At 50.6% G+C, this 18,063-nt stretch overlaps 1 protein-coding gene across 1 annotated transcript; it reads right to left on the reverse strand.

The window, feature by feature from the left end:
* Positions 1–228: 228 nt before the first annotated feature.
* On the reverse strand, positions 229–14,042 carry CAV3 (caveolin 3). The gene is made up of 2 exons (XM_019984930.2): positions 13,798–14,042; positions 229–962 (listed from the first exon to the last, which is right to left on the reverse strand). Exons 1-2 carry the CDS (start codon positions 13,909–13,911, stop codon positions 621–623), a joined length of 456 nt encoding a protein of 151 aa, XP_019840489.1. The 5' UTR covers positions 13,912–14,042; the 3' UTR covers positions 229–620.
* Positions 14,043–18,063: the final 4,021 nt, after the last annotated feature.

Consider the following 18,063-nt stretch of genomic DNA (forward strand, 5'->3'; position numbering starts at 1 on the left):
CTGGCTGGCCCAGGGGCAACAGAAGTCGATGGGGAATAATCTCCCAAGGAGCGCAGTGGGAGCAGATATCCAGTGAACAAGAATCCCAAGAGAAACCAAACTCTGGTTCTTGCATTTGGCTGAGAGACGGGTTAGCCAGCTTGACCCTTCTGCTTCTCAGGGCAGTGAAACCTATTTTTGGAGCTGATCAGGACATGTGCCCACAGAGTGGACAGATGAAAAACAGCCTTCTCCAGATGCAACCGAAACCCTTTATTGGAGCCACCCTCCTAATGCCAGCAGTCACTGATGGTTTCCTGGGGCAGGGATAGGGTGTCCCGGGTGGGAACTGTGGGCCGGTTTATGCTGTTACAGTACAAGTGAATACAAAGATTTGCAGTAGCTGCCTCTTAGCAAATGATCTTCTCTGGCGCCCAGTCACAGGGGCATCGTGGTATGGCAGGGGGCAGAGGGAAGCCCACTGTGCTTCCGTGGTGGACTGTCTTTTCTTTCTGGTTTTCCTACTCTGCGTCCTCCCATCTTGGGGGGCGGCAGTGGTCCCCAAGGAGAAAGAGCCCACCAGCAGCCCCACGAGCAGTAGGCTCCCCTGCCCTGCTGCCCCATCAACCCCCCGCCCGGCCTCACACTTCCTTCCGCAGCATCACCTTGATGTTGCTGCAGACCTGGCCCAGGGCGGCGAAGAGTGGGTTGCAGAAGGTGCGGATGCAGAGCGAGTAGATGTGACTGATGCACTGGATCTCGATCAGGTAGCTCTTGATGCAGGGCACCACTGCCCAGATGTGGCAGAAGGAGATGCAGGCGAACAGGAAGCCCCAGAGCAGGGCCAGTGGGACGCCCAGCAGTGTGGACAGCAGGCGGTAGCACCAGTACTTGGAGACAGTGAAGGTGGTGTAGCTCACCTTCCACACGCCGTCAAAGCTGTAGGTGCCCACGGGCTCCGCGATCACGTCTTCAAAATCCACCTGCAGGGGCAGGAGGGGGAATCCTTAAGTCACAGCATCACCTATTAAGGGTCAGAACCCCCTGAGTGGCCTGTTAAAGCTGGTGCCTGGGCCACACCCACGGGACTTCAGACCCCTGTGAGTCCAGGTGGGGCCTGAGACTCTGCATTTCTGACCAGCTCCCAGGTGATGGCTGGTGTTGTCCTAGAATTGTGAGGCATAAGAGCTGGTCCAGTCCTCTCTTTTATGGGGGGAGAAGAGGCTCCAAGGAGTTGACTGATTTAAACTGTAAGTTCCAGGCTGGCCAGGAGACTCTGAAATTCTATTATTTTATGATCCTAGGGAATTGGACGGAGACGGCAATGGCACCCCACTCCAGTACTCTTGCCTGGAAAATCCCATGGATGGAGGAGCCTGGAAGGCTGCAGTCCATGGGGTCGCTAAGAGTTGGACACGACTGAGCGACTTCACTTTCACTTTTTCACTTTCATGCATTGGAGAAGGAAATGGCAACCCACTCCAGTGTTCTTGCCTGGAGAATCCCAGGGGCAGGAGAGCCTGGTGGGCTGATGTCTATGGGGTCACACAGAGTCGGACACGACTGAAGTGACTTAGCAGCAGTAGCAGCAGCAGGGAATTGGAATGGCAGTAATCCTGCAAAGATTTACTGGGTGCCTGCTGATAGGATGGCAAGCAGGTGAAGGTTCCTGCCCTCCTGGACTTTACGGCCACAGAGAGAACAAGGCCAGTTCTCTGGTAATTATGGGAAGGACAGAGGCCATGTGCACCCACAGGGTGACGTTTAACTCAGCCTGGGGATAAAGCTTCCTGGAGGAGGTGATATCTAGCTAAGCTGATTCCTGGTGGTAGCCAGGTGGTGGGTGGAGGTGTGGGCTGGAAAAGTGTTTGGGACACCAACTGCTGGGACCTAGTGGGATAGATAGTGTGCTCTCTCGGGGAGTTACAGGCCTTCTGGAAGGCCGAGCACAGGCCCATGATGGCCAGAGGGAGGCTGGAGAGGCCAGATGAGGCAGGCATTGTGCAGAGAGCAGCCTCTGAGTGAGGGCTTTTGCACAAGGAGTGGCTTGGCTGGATTGTAGCTTTTTTTTTTTTCAGTTGAGGTATAATTGATACATTAAGTTAGTTTTAGGTGTTCAACACAGTGATTTGAATTTTATATTTCAGGAAATGATCACCACACTGAGTATAGTTAACATCTTTGTGTGCATGTGATCAGAACTTTTATGACTTACTCTCAGCAGCTTTTACATGTGCAATACACTATTATTCACCATGCATTGTAGTCACCATGCTGTGCTCTACATCCTTAGGACTCATTCATCTTGTAACTGGAGGTTGGCACCTTTTGACCCCCTTCACGCATTTCACCTCCTCCCTGCTCGCCTCTGGAAACCACCAGTCTGCTCTCTGCGTCTCTGGTCTGACTTTTGAGTAGCTCATCCTGGCTGACATGACTGGGGTGGGTGTTGGGGTGGGAGTGAGGAGGCCTGGGGGAGAGGCCAGCTGGGAGGCGTCGCTGGGTCCAGCCTTGTCCGGGGTGATGGAGGAGGCTAGAGGAGGTGCACTGGTCTGAGCTGTTTCAGGATCTGGCCGGTGGTGAGGTGAGGACTGTGTTGTCCTGGCTGGTGGAGGCGTCTGGATTCTGAGTGCTGCACCTCGGGAGTGCAGCATTGTTCTCTCTGCCCTGGTCCTGAGCAGCCTCAGACTTTTCCTCTCATGCTGCCTACTCGGTCCTTTCTTTTTCTTTTTAAAAATCTTTTTGGCTGTACCGCATGGCATTTGGGCTTTTAACTTCCCTGACCAGGAATCAAACCTGCACCCCCTGCATTGGAGGTGTGGAGTCTTAACCTGGCTCACCAGGGAAGTCTCCTCCCTGTCCCTCCCTTGCATCTGGAAAGAAGGTGGACACTCAAGAAAATCCTGCTCACACATCCCACTGAAATGGTGACTGAGGCCCCAGTTGGTAAGTGGGAAAAAATAAAGATTGCTTTCGGCCAAGTCACTTCACTAACCTTTCGTGAGTCCCTACTATGCCTTAAGCAGCATCATGCTGCTTTCTCCTGTGTCATGTCATTTAGCAGCATTGAGCGTTAGCTGTCTTGTCTATAAAATGAGAGGCAGTGTGTTCCTGGGCTGCTTTAACAGCAGTTGGTTGAATGAATGCACAAATGAATCAGACTAACTGGAGGGTGGGGAGTCGGGCCAGTGAGCTCAAACCTCAGTCTCCCATGCAGACCCTTTTCCCACTTTTGAGGGGGAAGGAGATCCTCTCTATGAATAAAGTTATTATTAAAATTACTTTTCCTTATAACATAGCCACCTTGCAGAGAATTAAGGGAGTAGGAAAAACAAAACACATGCATTTCCAGTTTGCATTTCTCTACTAGTAATACTAAAATTATTATTGCTCTGATGCTTTTCTTTCCAGTGTAAATGTTCTGAGGGGTGGGGAGTGGACATGACCATATTGTATGTCCATTGTTGAGTCCTGTTTTTCTCACATGGCTGGATTCTGAGCTCCCGGGCCAGGCCTCAGATCCCTGGGTCCCCCTGGAGACAGCCGAGGATGCAGCCCGACACTTGGGGTGATATGTTGATTGGGGAGCAAAATTCACAGGATGAGATTTCAGGCTGCAGGCGATGTGCACAAGTTGACTTGGGGAGTCAGGGCCTTTTAGGATCCACTTGTGAATCTCAGCTTCCAGCCTTCTCTTCTTGGGGCTTAGTGGAGATCACATAACCTCTCATACAGCCAGCCCTCTGGATGGAAGGGAAGGGCTGGAAGGAAAACTATGAATATGGTCCTCATCTCCTCCAAAAGAGAGCACTGATTCCTGGAGGGCTTCTAGGAGGTGGTAGCTGGTGGGAGATTTGGAGTTAGAGATGCAGGAGTCTCCAGTCTCTACATCTAGTGCCGGACCTTTGGAAAAGAAGGCCCAAGTTGGTTGGGGAATGTCCCATGGATTTGGAGAGTGAGTGGAAATAACTGGTATCTTTCCACATCCAGTTTATATGGGCAGAAATCCAGAGCTGCTGTTTCTAAGGGGAGTCGAGATCCCAGAAGCTGAGGAGTATAGGCCCCAGGGGAGCATTCCAGCTTTGCCCTGGGTACACACACTAAAATTGTGGAGTTTCAGCCAAATCCCCAAGGCCTGGATCCTGCCAGCTGAGGGATTCTGACCTCTGCAGCCAGCCCCTTCCCTATCGGGGCCATGCCCCCCTGTGCCTGATGCCTCTTAGTGCCTGGGCTGGGCTCTGGGTCCTGCTGCAGTCCTAGGAACGTGGCAGCAGAGGGAGGCCTTTGGGTGGAGGTGTGCTCCCTGCCTTCCACCTCTGTCCTGTTCAGTGCCTGGGGCCTCCCCTTCCTGTGACTCTTCCTGGGGATCGTGGACTCCAACTCACAGATGACCCCGCCCTGCCTCCTCCCCTTCAAGCTGAGCGACAGACGCATCTAGGCATCCTGATTCTACTCTGAGCTCTTCACACTGCCCCAGCCAGGGTCAGACGCTGAGGCAGACACTGGCTGTCAGGGAGGGAGACTGTTCCCTCTGAGATCTGGTCCTAGTCGGCCAGAGAGACCTGCCCCGGGGCAGGGCCCCCGGCCCCTTCTTTGCAGCCACCCACTCAACTCCAAGCAGTCAGCAATTCCCCTGCCCCTCTGCAGCCCAGCCGGCTTTGTTCATGTATTTCAGCATATTACTCCATTCAGCAGCGTTTGATTATCTGTATCTGGCCTCTGAGGGTGGAAGGGGCCCTGACCAACTCGTACTTTTGAGGTTTGCATCCAGCTGTGTCTCTTACTGGCCCTGTGACCTTCAACAAGCGTCTCAGCTTTCCTATGCCTCGTTTTCCTAGATTGATCTCATTAGGTTTATCAGAGCATTGAATAAGTTAAGACAGGTAAATACCCAGCATATTGCCTGGTACAGGATCCTCATCGCTAACTGTTAGCTGCTAGTGGCTGTTAGAGTGCTTTCTTCAACAGGAGCCAGGGTCCCAAAGGTGGATTTGCACACCTGCTGATCTGATGAGTGACTTTGGCAATAACTTAACCTCTTTGAGCTTCATTTTCTGATCTGTAAAATGGGTTTGCTATTTTTTACAACCTTGTTATGAAGAACAGACATAAGTTCTTTTCTGTCCATCTGTCCCCAGCATTTGTTCATCTACGCATTCATCTATCTTGTCTATTCTCCCATGGATCCGTCAGTCCACCCATATGCATCCATCCATTCATATCCATCTACCTGTCATCTATCTGTCCTCTCATCCATCTGTCCATCCTCATCCACCCATTCATACCTATCCGTCCACTCAGCCAAACAAATACTTATTCAATACCTCCTTTGTGCTAGGCACATATGGGTCTGACCCTGGCTGGGGCTGTGTGAAGAGCTCAGGGTAGAATCAGGATGCCTAGATGCACCTGTCACTCAGCTTAGAGGGGAGGAGGCAGGGCGGGGTCATCTGTGAGTTGGGGTACACAGTTCTAAGGAAGAGTCACAGGACTGTGCTAGGCACATCCTCCTGGGCAATGCTTAGTACAGTACATGGCGCATAGTAGGTACCCAGTGACAAAATCACTGCAGATGGTGACTGCAGCCATGAAATTAAAAGATGCTTACTCCTTGGAAGGAAAGTTATGACCAACCTAGACAGCATATGCAAAAGCAGAGACATTACTTTGCCAACAAGGTCCGTCTAGTCAAGGCTATGGTTTTTCCAGTGGTCATGTATGGATGTGAGAGTTGGACTGTGAAGAAGGCTGAGCGCCGAAGAATTGATGCTTTTGAACTGTGGTGTTGGAGAAGACTCTTGAGAGTCCTTTGGACTGCAAGGAGATCCAACCAGTCCATTCTGAAGGAGATCAGCCCTGGGATTTCTTTGGAAGGAATGATGCTAAAGCTGAAACTCCAGTACTTTGGCCACCTCATGCGAAGAGTTGACTCATTGGAAAAGACTCTGATGCTGGGAGGGATTGGGGGCAGGAGGAGAAGGGGACGACAGAGGATGAGATGGCTGGATGGCATCACTGACTCGATGGACGTGAGTCTGAGTGAACTCTGGGAGTTGGTGATGGACAGGGAGGCCTGGTGTGCTGCGATTCATGGGGTCACAAAGAGTCGGACATGACTGAGCGACTGATCTGTTCTGATCTGAGTGACAAAATCATTTGTTCAGCTGCTCTAAAGTTCCTGTGAAAATTTATCTCAGAAAATTTCTTGGTACCCCAGATTATAAGTGCAATGATTCTCCAGCCTACCTGGTCGTAAATGAGTGTGTGCACATGTCCATAAGATGGATGGATTCCTCTTTTCCCTCCTTCTCTTCTTATGGTAATAATCCTACCGCCAAGAACCTCTCTATGATGTCTTTTAATGATCATCCTTGTTTTTTTTTTTTTTTGGCAGAAGGCAGAAGCTGTTGTTGCTGAAATTTGAATTCTTTTTAGTAATCGCCTTCTGGCACTGTGCCCAGGGCACCCTCTCTGTTGTCTGTGAACCTGAAATCATGCTCCCAGAGAGACGGGCCATCCTGGGAGGAGGCAGCCGTTCCCTTAACCAGGGCTGAGACCGCTCTGATCACCATACTACTTTGGGAAGATATTTATAAAGCCCAGCTCAGGCAGCTCTAGGCAGACGTGCCAGTGTATCAGAAGCACACGGTGACTTCATTTCTTAATTCGTTTCCGGAAGTGGAGGGGAGATGGCTTTTTCTGGGAGGGTGGGGTAGGGGCTAAGTCCGTGGGCAGAGCTGGAGGGCTGGGTGTGCAGCTGGAGGAGGGGCTGGGACGGGGAGAAAGTGGCGGCTCATTTAGCTGGTGTCCCCTTCTCTGGCGTATTTATTTTTGGAACAGCAAGAGAGCTAGTTGATTCATTGGAATTGGCCAGCAGGGCTCCTGCCATCTCCAGGAGGGCAGGGAAGGTGCAGGGGAGCTGGGCTGGGTGCTGCCCAAGGATGCGAGGGAGGCCAGCAGCCATCCCCCAATCCCCCCCCCACCAATCAAAAATGCCTCCCCCCTCATTCCTGTGTGACTCAGTCTTTGCGCATGCAGGGCCCTGCAGGATTCAGACAGGCTCTCCGTGGGTGGGGGAAATGGCTCTAGGCAGGGGGATGGCCGTCTGGGTCGAGTCTCTACTTGACCACTGAGTTACTGTGTGATTTGAGGTCTGGGGCCTTCCCTCTCTGGGCCCCCTTTTTTTGTCTGATTTTTTGTTTGTGGGTTTTGACACTACCAAGAGGATTGGGCCAACATCCCTAGTGACACGGAATTAGTTTTAAAGTCAAGATCCGAAGGAGTGCCTTAGCTTTGTGGGATCTTGGTTTTGTCACCTATTATCTAGCTACTCAAAGGGTGGTCCGGTCAGTGTGCTCCTCCTAACAATGTAAGTCCACAAGCTGAGAGCTGGCAGTTTAGAAATAGTTATTTCAGCAAGTAATTGTATGTCTGTTGATTCTAATAATAATAAAAATTGGATTTTACATCGTCAATACCTATTTTTCACTGCATCTCTCTAGTAGTTAATTTTGATTGACTTTTGCAAACTATTGGTGTACAACAGATTGGAATAATAACAATAAAACGGGCCTTCACCCAGATAGCCTGAGCAGCACTGACCTCTAAAGCAGGAAGTTAAGATGCAGTGATGGCTACAGAGTAGCCGGAAAATGGCAAAGCATTGCTTCTGTGTTATAATTGATAATAACAGCAGTAGAATTCTGTACCATCTGGGATGACCATAGTAGGGCCAAAATTTGGCCCTTGTAGGTGTCAGGTTGGGCCATTTGTCTTATATCCAGTATTCCACCCAGCCTATAAGGGACAAGCAGGGGGTGGAACCCACATCAAAATTTGGACCTCAATTTCTCCTGCCATCTCCCTGACGAGGGTCATTGCAGGACCTGGTTCCTTAGCCAGAGGTGAGGCAAGGATGAAGCACAGGTCGGTTCTGGGAGTGGGAGGAGGGGGCCAAGTACTAGTGGGAGTTTGGGGTCCAGATCATCCTACGGGGCGGGGGGGCTGGGGCACCTGGCCTGAAGCTAAGGGCACAGACGAAGGAGCTATGAAGAGACTCAGATAACAGGGGGCATCAGGGAGGAGAGAAGTGTCCCGTCAGAGGAGTCCCCTTCAGATCTTAGTGAGCCCTGCCCTTGCCCATCTCTTCCATCCTCTCCCTGGCCCCTTAGTTTCTGCCTTTGTGAGGTTGGTGTGGTGGACTGGTGAGGAGTAGGAATTGCCTTGGCTTGACTTCTAGGCTTGGCTGTGTACCAGCTTCTCGAGGGACATTAGCTAGTCTCCAAAGATGACCCCCAATTAGTGATGCCTGTCAGGGCTTCTGTCTGGGCACAGTCTCAGTCTGGGCTCACCTTGTGCCTTGCTCCACCAGCAGGATGTGGCAGAGGAGATGCTGCCACTGAGACCTGCCCAGTCAAGTCCAGTCAACCCACAGAACTGAGAGAGCCTTGAAGGGCTGTTGCTTTAAGCCATCGAGTTTTAGGATGGTTTGTCACACAACTGATACTGTGCATCTTTAAGGAAAACTGGTGATGACTCTGGACTCTAGGCGTGTCTTCTGTTAGACGAAGAGGACTGGCTAGCTCTTGAAAGCACAAAACATTGACTGGTGGCAGGGCCTGGAAGTCTGCATTTTAACAAGTGCCCCCAGGAAAGTGGACCACATTTTTAAAAATTCTAGTTCATAACACAGGAGTCCCCACAACACGAAGTTACAAATACCTCAGTGGGAGTTAGTCCAGGGTAGCCTTTCTTAGCGGAGAAGGCAATGGCACCCCACTTCAGTACTCTTGCCTGGAAAATCCCATGGATGGAGGAGCCTGGTGGGCTGCAGTCCATGGGGTCACTAAGAGTTGGACACGACTGAGTCACTTCACTTTCACTTTTCACTTTCATGCATTGGAGAAGGAAATGGCAACCCACTCCAGTATTCTTGCCTGGAGAATCCCAGGGACGGGGGAGCCTGGTGGGCCGAAATCTATGGGGTCACACAGAGTCGGACACGACTGAAGTGACTTAGCAGCAGCAGTAGCAGCAGCAGCCCTTCTTAGAGGTACTCGCCAGGGGGCAAGATGAAAAGTTTTCAAATGAAGAAGTTGCCAGTGTGGAATGCCTGGCAGATTATGACCTTTCCTAATTCAGCATCATCCGGCCCCTTCTGCCTTTTCTCCCATAAATGCAGGCATTTCTAATCCTGTTGTTCTCCTGCAGACAGTGTAGCAAAGAGGTTTCACCTGTGTGCCAGCTCGGCCAAGCCTATGGCCCATGGCTTCCTGGAAACGTGCTGTGATCCATTGGTGATGTCTGCCATGGATATAGGCTGGGGAGTGGCCGTGCCTGGGCCTCAGCTTTGCTGATGCTGCCCAACATCCTGCTCCATGTTGTGGCCTCTGCTTATTTCGTCCCTTCTTCTTGGAAAGCCTGATGCCCCCTTTCCACATTTTACATTTTCCTCGTTATTTATGCAGCGTGGATACCACCTCCCCATGAAGCTGGCCCTTGATTTTGCGAGTGCCTTCCTCTCTTAACCTCCTGTGACCCTTCAACTGATGGCTGATTCATGGTGTTTACCACCGCCTCCTGTACGTTCTCATCAATGTAGCCTCATCTTCTCTGTTGGGTTGGATTCTTCTCAAGAGGAAGCACCAGGTCAGTCACATCTTCATGCAATAGGGTGTCCAGGTGGGTCCACACTGAAAACAGATTTTGGAGAACTGGGGGGAAGAGGGAGCTGTTGGGTTCTCTAGGTACTTCTTAGCTTGAGCTCAGCGGCAGAAGGTGGTGTTTGTGTGTTTTACTGGAGGAGGAAGGCGTGTGTGGCAGATATGGATTGGAGGTAGGTGGGAACTGGTGTGACGGGCTGGGATCAGGTCTGTTTGAAGGGTTTTCAGAGAGAGGCTGAAAACAGAAACCAAATGACCCGCCTGACACAGGGGTCAGATGTCCTGCTCCACGGCCCCGCTGCCTAAGCGTGAGTTGTCAATGAGAGTCCTGAGACCCCTCTCAAATAACAGGCAGACAGTGGGGGTGGGGCTGAGGTCCTGCAGAAGTGCATGGGGGAGGGGCTGGAGGCTTTGCAGTTTGGATCTGAAGGGAACGGTGTCTTATCTGGCCAGCTGGAGCACTGGACCACTGGCCCTCATTTCCTGCCCCAGAGCCTGGCACAGGGCTCACAGACAGTGGGTCTGACTTGCTCATCACCATCTCAGCAGCAGCCCGGTGCCTGGCACAGAGCAAGCAGTGATTGGTGGCACTGATGTTCTGTGAATGGTGGTGGTGGTGGTAGGGGCAAAGGCAATGGGGCAGCCTCCCCTCTGCCCAGCCCCACCCCAGAGCACGGAGCCTACAGTCAAGTCTGTTGGGCTGTGCAGGGCTCTCCCTCCGCCCTTGGCACTCACTTCCATCCTGGGTTCAAGGGCAACACCAGGCCTTGCTCAGTGAAGTTCAGTGAAGTTTCGACTCTGGAAATCCAAAGAGAGCACCTCCTTCTCCTGAGGGTCAAATCCATGGACCCAGTGAGTGCATCTCCTGTTCTCCACCGTTGGCTTTACTGTGTGAAAACTCAGCAGCACCGGTAAGGGAATGGGTCTCTCTTTCCACTCCGGGCTTCCCTGGTGGCTCAGACAGTAAATAATTTGCCTGTAATGGAGGAGACCCAGGTTCGATCCCTGTGTCTGGAAGTTACCCTGGAGAAGGAATGGCAACCCACTCCAGTATTCTTGCGTGGAGAATTCCATGGGCAGAGTCCATGGACTCTATGGACTATATAGACTCTATATATATAGACTCTATGGACTATATAGTCTATGGACTATATAGAGTCCTATATAGTCCATAGGGTCGCAAAGAGCTGGACTTGACTGAGCAACTTTCACTTTTTTCCACTCGGCCTCTGTCTGCACTAGGGACTGAAGCCCAGAGAGGGAAAGGGATTTGCCCAGAGTCACATAGCAAGTTAGTGTCAGGATGGGGCCAGGCGTGGGTCTCCGTAGCCCAGTTTATTCCGTTGTGTCTTACTTTATTCCGTCTTACTGTGTCCTCCGTGCCCGCGGGCAGCTCCAGCCTCCTTCTTGGCCTCGCCTTGTTTCTCTTTCTCTCCAAGTCTGTTCCCCTTGCCCCTGTCCTTTGCCCGGTTGATGAAAGACGTCCAGGTGACCCGAAGGCCAGTCTGTCCAGTCTGACCCCTCTCTTCTAGCCACATTCTCCCCTGTTTCTTCCTTTCCTTTATTGTTTCACAGCCCATTACACCAACCTGAAGTCTCCTCTTACTCATTAAAAAGGAAAGAAAAAGTCAAATAAGTTCCCAGACCAGCTTATCCTCAGTATACTTCCCTTGTGGCTCAGCTGGTAAAGAATCCACCCGCAATGCGGGAGACCTGGGTTTGATCCCTGGGTTGGGAAGATCCCCTGGAGAAGGGAAAGGCTACCCATTCCAGTATTCTGGCCTGGAGAATTCCATGGCCTGTATAGTCCGGGGTCACAAAGAGTCGGACACAACTGAGCGAATTTCATTTCACTCCCAACAGGAATGTTTGTGGGCCTTTTGCTTCACCTTGGAGGGATGGTTTTCCGTGGCTCAGTGCCTCCAGTGAGGATAGCTTCTAGTCCCCAAGAGGCAACATAAGCAGTTGCACCAGTGTGGCCACTGCCATCCCTCCTGAGAATTACAGTCTGGGCCTGGAGCCGGCTCGCTCCTGGCTCACTGGGACCCTTGAGCCTCTCTCCACTTGTCACCTGCTGCAGGAATCCTTCAGAAACCGCCTTCTCCCTGGGATCCTCTTCTCCATCCCAGCAGCTGGAAAGGGACCACCAGAGCAGAACCTGGGCATCCGTGCTGGCCCTGGCTTAGTTCTTTTGCCCTCCAGGCTCCTGGCTCCTATCAGCTCACATTTGCACACGCTTGCTTTGTGCCAGGGACTCTATTAGGCACTTTCAAATCCCTTATCTCATGTAATCCTCATGGTCTATTTCTATTGCACAGTGCTGCTCTGAGATCCATTTACCCCGTCGGGATGGGGGTGGGTAAATTATGAACATTTTGCAGAGGGTCTGGTGTCATTGTTTTTAGGTAGACGAGTCTGGATTTGAAACCAGATCTGTTAGCGTCAAGTCTGGGACCATTCCCTCTAGATCACACTGCCCAAACCGTGACAAATACTACTTAAAGTTTTTATAGTGCTTTTCAGTTTGGAAAACTCATTCCCTAATTTTGCTGAACTTTCCAAGCTGTGTCGTGATTATACTATCTCCACCACAAATGATGCTTATAAATACAATAATAGCATAATGTAAACTGTTACAGAGAAATGGCCTGCGTGAAGTGGGGTCACAGAGGAAGGAGCTCCTGATTTCCTGGGGCAGTCAGGGAAGGCTTCCTGGAGGAGGTGATGTTTAAATCAGGTCTCAATGGCTGAGTGGGGCCTACACCACATGGAGAAGAGGAAGCAGGCACTCCTGGCAGACACAGGAGTATGTTCTGGTTCCTGTGACTGGCTCCTGACATGGGGGCTGGAGGTAGAAGAGGAAGGTGGGGGCCAGATTATGCTGGGGTTCAGAAGCCATGGGAAAAAGTTAGACTCAGCCAGCTTGGGAGGTATCCTGCTGAAGGTGACAATGCAGGGCGGTGCTTAGAACAAGCCCTTAACCACGCTGTCTAACCCAGTAGCCTTGAGATATGTATGAGTATTTGACCTATGGTGAGTGCAACTGAAGAATTCTACATCATGTTTAATTTTACTTAAAATGTAAAAATCGATAGTCTATCCTGTGACTGGGAAACTTTAAGAATGTTTGGAACAGTTTGGGCTTGTGAATCAATTTTCAGCTCTACATTTTATGAAATCTAGATACATAGAGTTCAATGAAAAATATTGTGAAAATTAACTTGACCTGTTTGTTTTTCCTTTTTAAACTCATGACTGCTAGAAAATTTAAAGTGACATAGAGTAATTGTATAATGGGTCACATTATGTTTCTACTGGGCGGGGCTGGTCTGTGTTTCTGATGTATTCAGAGGACCCTAGAGGCCCCTTCACGTGCCCTTTTAAAGGCCTTTCCAGTGACTCTGATGCTTGTGGTTGGGCACCCTGCTCCCAGGAATTCTGCTGTAGTAAGATGCCTGTGGCTATCGGGTGGAGGTTGGACTGAGGTGTGGGCCTGGAGGCAGCCAGGCTGCTGGTGGCATGTGGGCAAGGAAAGAGGCCTGACTCAGGCACAGCCATGGGGGAGACTCCCTGAAGGCAGGGTAACCCTCATCTGAGATCCCCTTTCAAGGGCCCTGGTGCCCTCTGAGGGCCTCTGCCCTGCCCTGGCCACTGGACACTGGCGTCAGGCTGGGAGCAGACATGAGTGCTGGTCATAGCCCCCCAGCCTGGGGAAGTGGGTGTTCAGTGGTGCCCTGGGGAAGCTGGGCCCCCTGTGAGGGGCCAGGAGCCCTGCTGGAAGCTGCCTTCTGGGGATTAATCCCAGGCCCACTGTGGAGACCGCAGAATGCCCCTGGCACAGAAAGGGCCCGACTTGGCCACCTTGTCTGTTCCCGGCTGAACTCCAGGAGCAGATGGGAATAGTGGCTGAGTTGTAAGGAGCTTCCTTTGCAACTCGCCTCTCCCGCCCTGGTGGATGGTCCTGTATGTGTGACTGATTCTTTGCTCTTGTTTACACTAAAGGTTCTCTGGGGGTACAAGCTGGTTTCGGAGCGGGTATTTGGAGAAGCCAGGGAGGAACAGGGAAGCCGATGGCCCTGGAGCAGAGCCCACTCCCATCTAGCACCCAAACCCACACCCTTGGGCAGGCAGCACCAGGGCAGGCCCTCAAGCCTACCTTCACTATGTCCTCGTTGATGTTCTTAGGGTCCCGGTTCACCAGATCGATCTCCTTGAAGTGAATGTCCTTGACGATCTGGGCCTCCAGGTCTGTGTGCTCCTCGGCCATCATCGTGGAGCCAGGGGACCCACGGGAGGAGATGGGAGCCGTGTGGCCAGCGGGGCTGAAAAGACCTGGGGCACAGACACCAATGTCCCCAGACTTGTGCCCCTGCTGGCTAAATAGGCCCCACCCAGCGTGCCGGCTGACAGCTGTCCCGCATAACTTCAGCCTGCCGCTGGCTGAAGCGTCCAGTGGCAAGCCTCCAAGCTAAAATTAAGACTGGAGCCCTGCTGGAAGACCCAGCACTCCTTAAAGGGGGCTGCGTGGGAGCTGGGCCTCACGAGTGAGTCAAGGGCCTGGCATCCCCTGATGCCACCGCAGTCAGCGGCTGCTGTGCAGCCCTGGTACTTGTATTTTCGCCCCTAGCTTGGCTTCTTGCTGGCTGTGTGAGCTTGGATACAACTTGCCTCTCTGGGCACCACATCCCCACTTGTAAAATGGGTCCATAATAGTACCAATCGGGGCTCTGCTCAGCCTTGTGGAGACGAGATGAGCTTGTGGGGGGAAGGGCTTTAGAATGAAATTGGTCTCTGGTGGGGATTCTCGTTGGAGCAGTTGGCACCTGCCCTATGGTTTGGTGGCCCAAAGCAGGGCTGAGGTTTTCCCATCTCTGGGGTTTCCCCTGGATGGGGATTGATGGACTGCAGCGTGGATTGGGGCTGGGGGAGGGTAAGATGGGAAGGAGGCCACTCATGGGGTTGCCCACCCTCCTTTGCCTTTTGATACATGTGGAAGGGACGTGGAGTCCATATTCACCCTGCCCTTTGCCCTGTCCCCAGGGACAGCTTCAGGCTATCCATGGACCCCAAGCACAGCACGAGCATCGGGCAAGCACCTCTTTTAGGTGTCTGGTCAGTTTCCCTGCATCCTTCTTCAGCCCAGCCATGACCCAAGGCCCCTGCCGCATGAAGGATGAAGACTCTGAGTCCTCAGGTGGTAGGGTCTGTGCATTCATTTATCACCCACCAACTCATCTCAAAATTTGCCAAGAGCTAGGATAAACAGACCAGTAAGGCTCTGTCCCTGCCTTCTGGGGAGCCCACAGCCTTAGGCGACAGACTGATCAGAAAAATAAGTAATTGTAATCATGTGTGGCAAATACTGCAGATTTGAGTTACTTACAAAGAACTTGTCTTAGAAGCCCATGGGAGGCAATGGCTTACTCTGGACATCAGGGAAGACTTCCTGAAGTAAGTGGCTTTAGCCACTTAAGGTGTTTACCACACAGAACATTTCAGGTAGGGAAGTTGTATCAGAGGACTACTGTGAGCCAGAATGCTGAGAATTGTGTAGTGGCTTGAGCACATGTTGTCTGAGGGGTGAGGGAGGGGATAAATCTTGATTCCGGTCTGGGTGTGAAGAATCTCAAATGTCATACTGAAGAGTACAAATTTGTCTAGAAGTGCTGGGAAGCCAGTGAAGACTTCATAGCAGAAAAGAGTCTTTAACAGATTCACATGTAAGGAAGATTTGATTGGAGCTGGGTGAGGTTTGAAGCAGGAAGACTAATCTAAAAGCTGGTGGTGATAAAAAGACTCTTATCAGTAACTGTTCAGTTCAGTTCAGTCGCTCAGTCGTGTCTGACTCTTTGCGACCCCATGAATCGCAGCACGCCAGGCCTCCCTGTTCATCACCAACTCCTGGAGTTTACCCAAACTCATGTCCATTGAGTCAGTGATGCCATCCAGCCATCTCATCCTCTGTCGTCCCCTTCTCCTCCTGCCCCCAGTCCCTCCCAGCATCAGGGTCTTTTCCAATGAGTCAACTCTTTGCATGAGGTGGCCAAAGTACTGGAGTTTCAGCCTCAGCTTCAGTCCTTCCAATGAACACCCAGGACTGATCTCCTTTAGGATGGACTGGTTGGATCTCCTTGCAGTCCAAGGGACTCTCAAGAGTCTTCTCCAACACCACAGTTCAAAAGCATCAATTCTTCGGCACTCAGCTTTCTTCACAGTCCAACTCTCACATCCATACATGACCACTGGAAAAACCATAGCCTTGACTAGATGGATCTTTGTTGGCAAAGTAATGTCTCTGCTTTTGAATATGCTATCTAGGTTGGTCATAACTTTCCTTCCAAGGAGTAAGCATCTTTTAATTTAATGGCTGCAGTCACCATCTGCAGTGATTTTGGAGCCCCCCAAAATAAAGTCTGACACTGTTTCTACTGTTCCCCATCTATTTGCCATGAAGTGATCGGACCAGATGCCATGATCTTAGTTTTCTGAATGTTGGGCTTTAAGCCAACTTTTTCACTCTCCTCTTTCACTTCCATCAAGAGGCTTTTTAGTTCCTCTTCACTTTCTGCCATAAGGGTGGTGTCATCTGCATATCTGAGGTTATTGATATTTCTCCTGGCAATCTTGATTCCAGCTTGTGCTTCTTCCAGCCCAGCATTTCTCATGATGTACTCTGCATAGAAGTTAAATAAGCAGGGTGACAATATACAGCCTTGATGTACTCCTTTTCCTATTTGGAACCAGTCTGTTGTTCCATGTCCAGTTCTAACTTTTGCTTCCTGACCTGCATATAGATTTCTCAAGAGGCAGGTCAGGTGGTCTGGTATTCCCATCTCTTTCAGAATTTTCCACAGTTTATTGTGATCCACACAGTCAAAGGCTTTGGCATAGTCAATAAAGCAGAAATAGATGTTTTTCTGGAACTCTCTTGCTTTTTTGATGATCCAGCAGATGTTGGCAATTTGATCTCTGGTTCCTCTGCTGTTTCTAAAACCAGCTTGATCATCTGGAAGTTCACGGTTCATGTATTGCTGAAGCCTGGGTTGGAGAATTTTGAGCATTACTTTACTAGTGTGTGAGGTCAAGGTCAGGAGGGGTGGCTCAATAACTGTACTTGGATACAAATAGTAAAGATACAAAATAAGGCATCCAAGATAGGGGCTTTCTTTTTTTCTCTTTTGCTTAATGCAAATAGATACTTTAGAACTACTGTGGTGGCTCCATGATGTTATCAGGCACCAGCCTTCCATCTTTCTGTTCTAGTCTCAAAGCTACCTCGTAGGCACAAGAAGGATGCTACCCTTCCAGCCATCATGTCTGAGTCTAGACAAGAAGAATGAGGAATGGGCAGGGTAGGAAAATGCATCCATCAGCCAAGTCAACTTCATTAGAAAACTTTCCAGGAGGTCCCTCATGACAACCGTTTATTTCTCACTCACCATCTGTCTTGGCAAATGACGCCAGGAAGTGTAGATATTTAGCTGAGTACAGTTTCGGCCTACACAGTATGACTAGCAAAAATTGTTAGCAACTAGAAAATTCTGTCCTGAAATCTCTTAGGAATTACATTTTTTTTTTTTTCATCCTCCTGCTTGGGACCAGGTCCTGGGGATATATACACCTCCTCCTGCAAAGAAATTAGGACGAAGGTTAGTGCTGCTTGTGTTCGTATGGGCTGTGGCGGGAATCTGAGCCTGAGCTTGAGCTTTGTCCACCGCAGGACCAGATATATCTGGTTAAAAGCTGGGGCAGCTGTATGGTCAGAAGGGATGGAGGAGCCATCTGAAGGAGACCCATCCTAAAGGAGAAGTGATGATAAAAGATAATAGTAAGGATCATAGAGATAGTATTTTTCTTTCTTTCTTTTTTTTTTTTTTTAGAGGTTCTATTTTTTCAAAGGTGGCCTCATCTATGCTCTTACAATGGTACTGACACTCCTTCCACCAAGATTGACTCCCAGAGTCTTGCAACACTGATTCTCTCTGACTTTGGGGCCAGGCTGTAAGAAGGATACAGCTTCCAGGGTCTCTCCTCCCTGGATTCTTGCCCTTGGAAGTTGGATGTCACACTGTGAGGAAGCCCAAGCTAGCTCATGGGGAGAGATCACAGGCAAAGGAACCAAGGCTCCCAGCCATCAGCCAGCATCGACTGCTAGACGTGTGAGCGAGGGAGACTTTGGATAACTCTAGTTCCTAGATTTCAAGGCACCCTTAAACCTTCATGCCTTCCAGCTGAAGCCCAGGCTTCATGGAACAGACACAAGCTGTTCTCTCTGTGCGCTGAATATCTAAACCAGAGTCCATGAGCAGAAGACTTTTCCTGTGTCACTAAATTTGGGGGTAGCTGGTCTCGCAGTCACAGCAGCTGGAACACTGAGTGATAACAGTAGTGACAGCAAGTGCTGTTGGTGGAGGTTCCCCGT

Source organism: Bos indicus, chromosome 22 (assembly GCF_029378745.1).
Source record: "Bos indicus isolate NIAB-ARS_2022 breed Sahiwal x Tharparkar chromosome 22, NIAB-ARS_B.indTharparkar_mat_pri_1.0, whole genome shotgun sequence".
Classification (NCBI taxonomy): domain Eukaryota; kingdom Metazoa; phylum Chordata; class Mammalia; order Artiodactyla; family Bovidae; genus Bos; species Bos indicus.

Excerpts from the sequence above, each read along its gene's own strand:
- CAV3 (XM_019984930.2), bottom strand. The coding sequence starts at position 13,911 with ATGATGGCCGAGGAGCACACAGACCTGGAGGCCCAGATCGTCAAGGAC. Across the intron at positions 963-13,797 it reads TCAACGAGGACATAGTGAAG|GTGGATTTTGAAGACGTGAT; the intron begins GTAGGCTTGAGG and ends CTGCCCCTGCAG.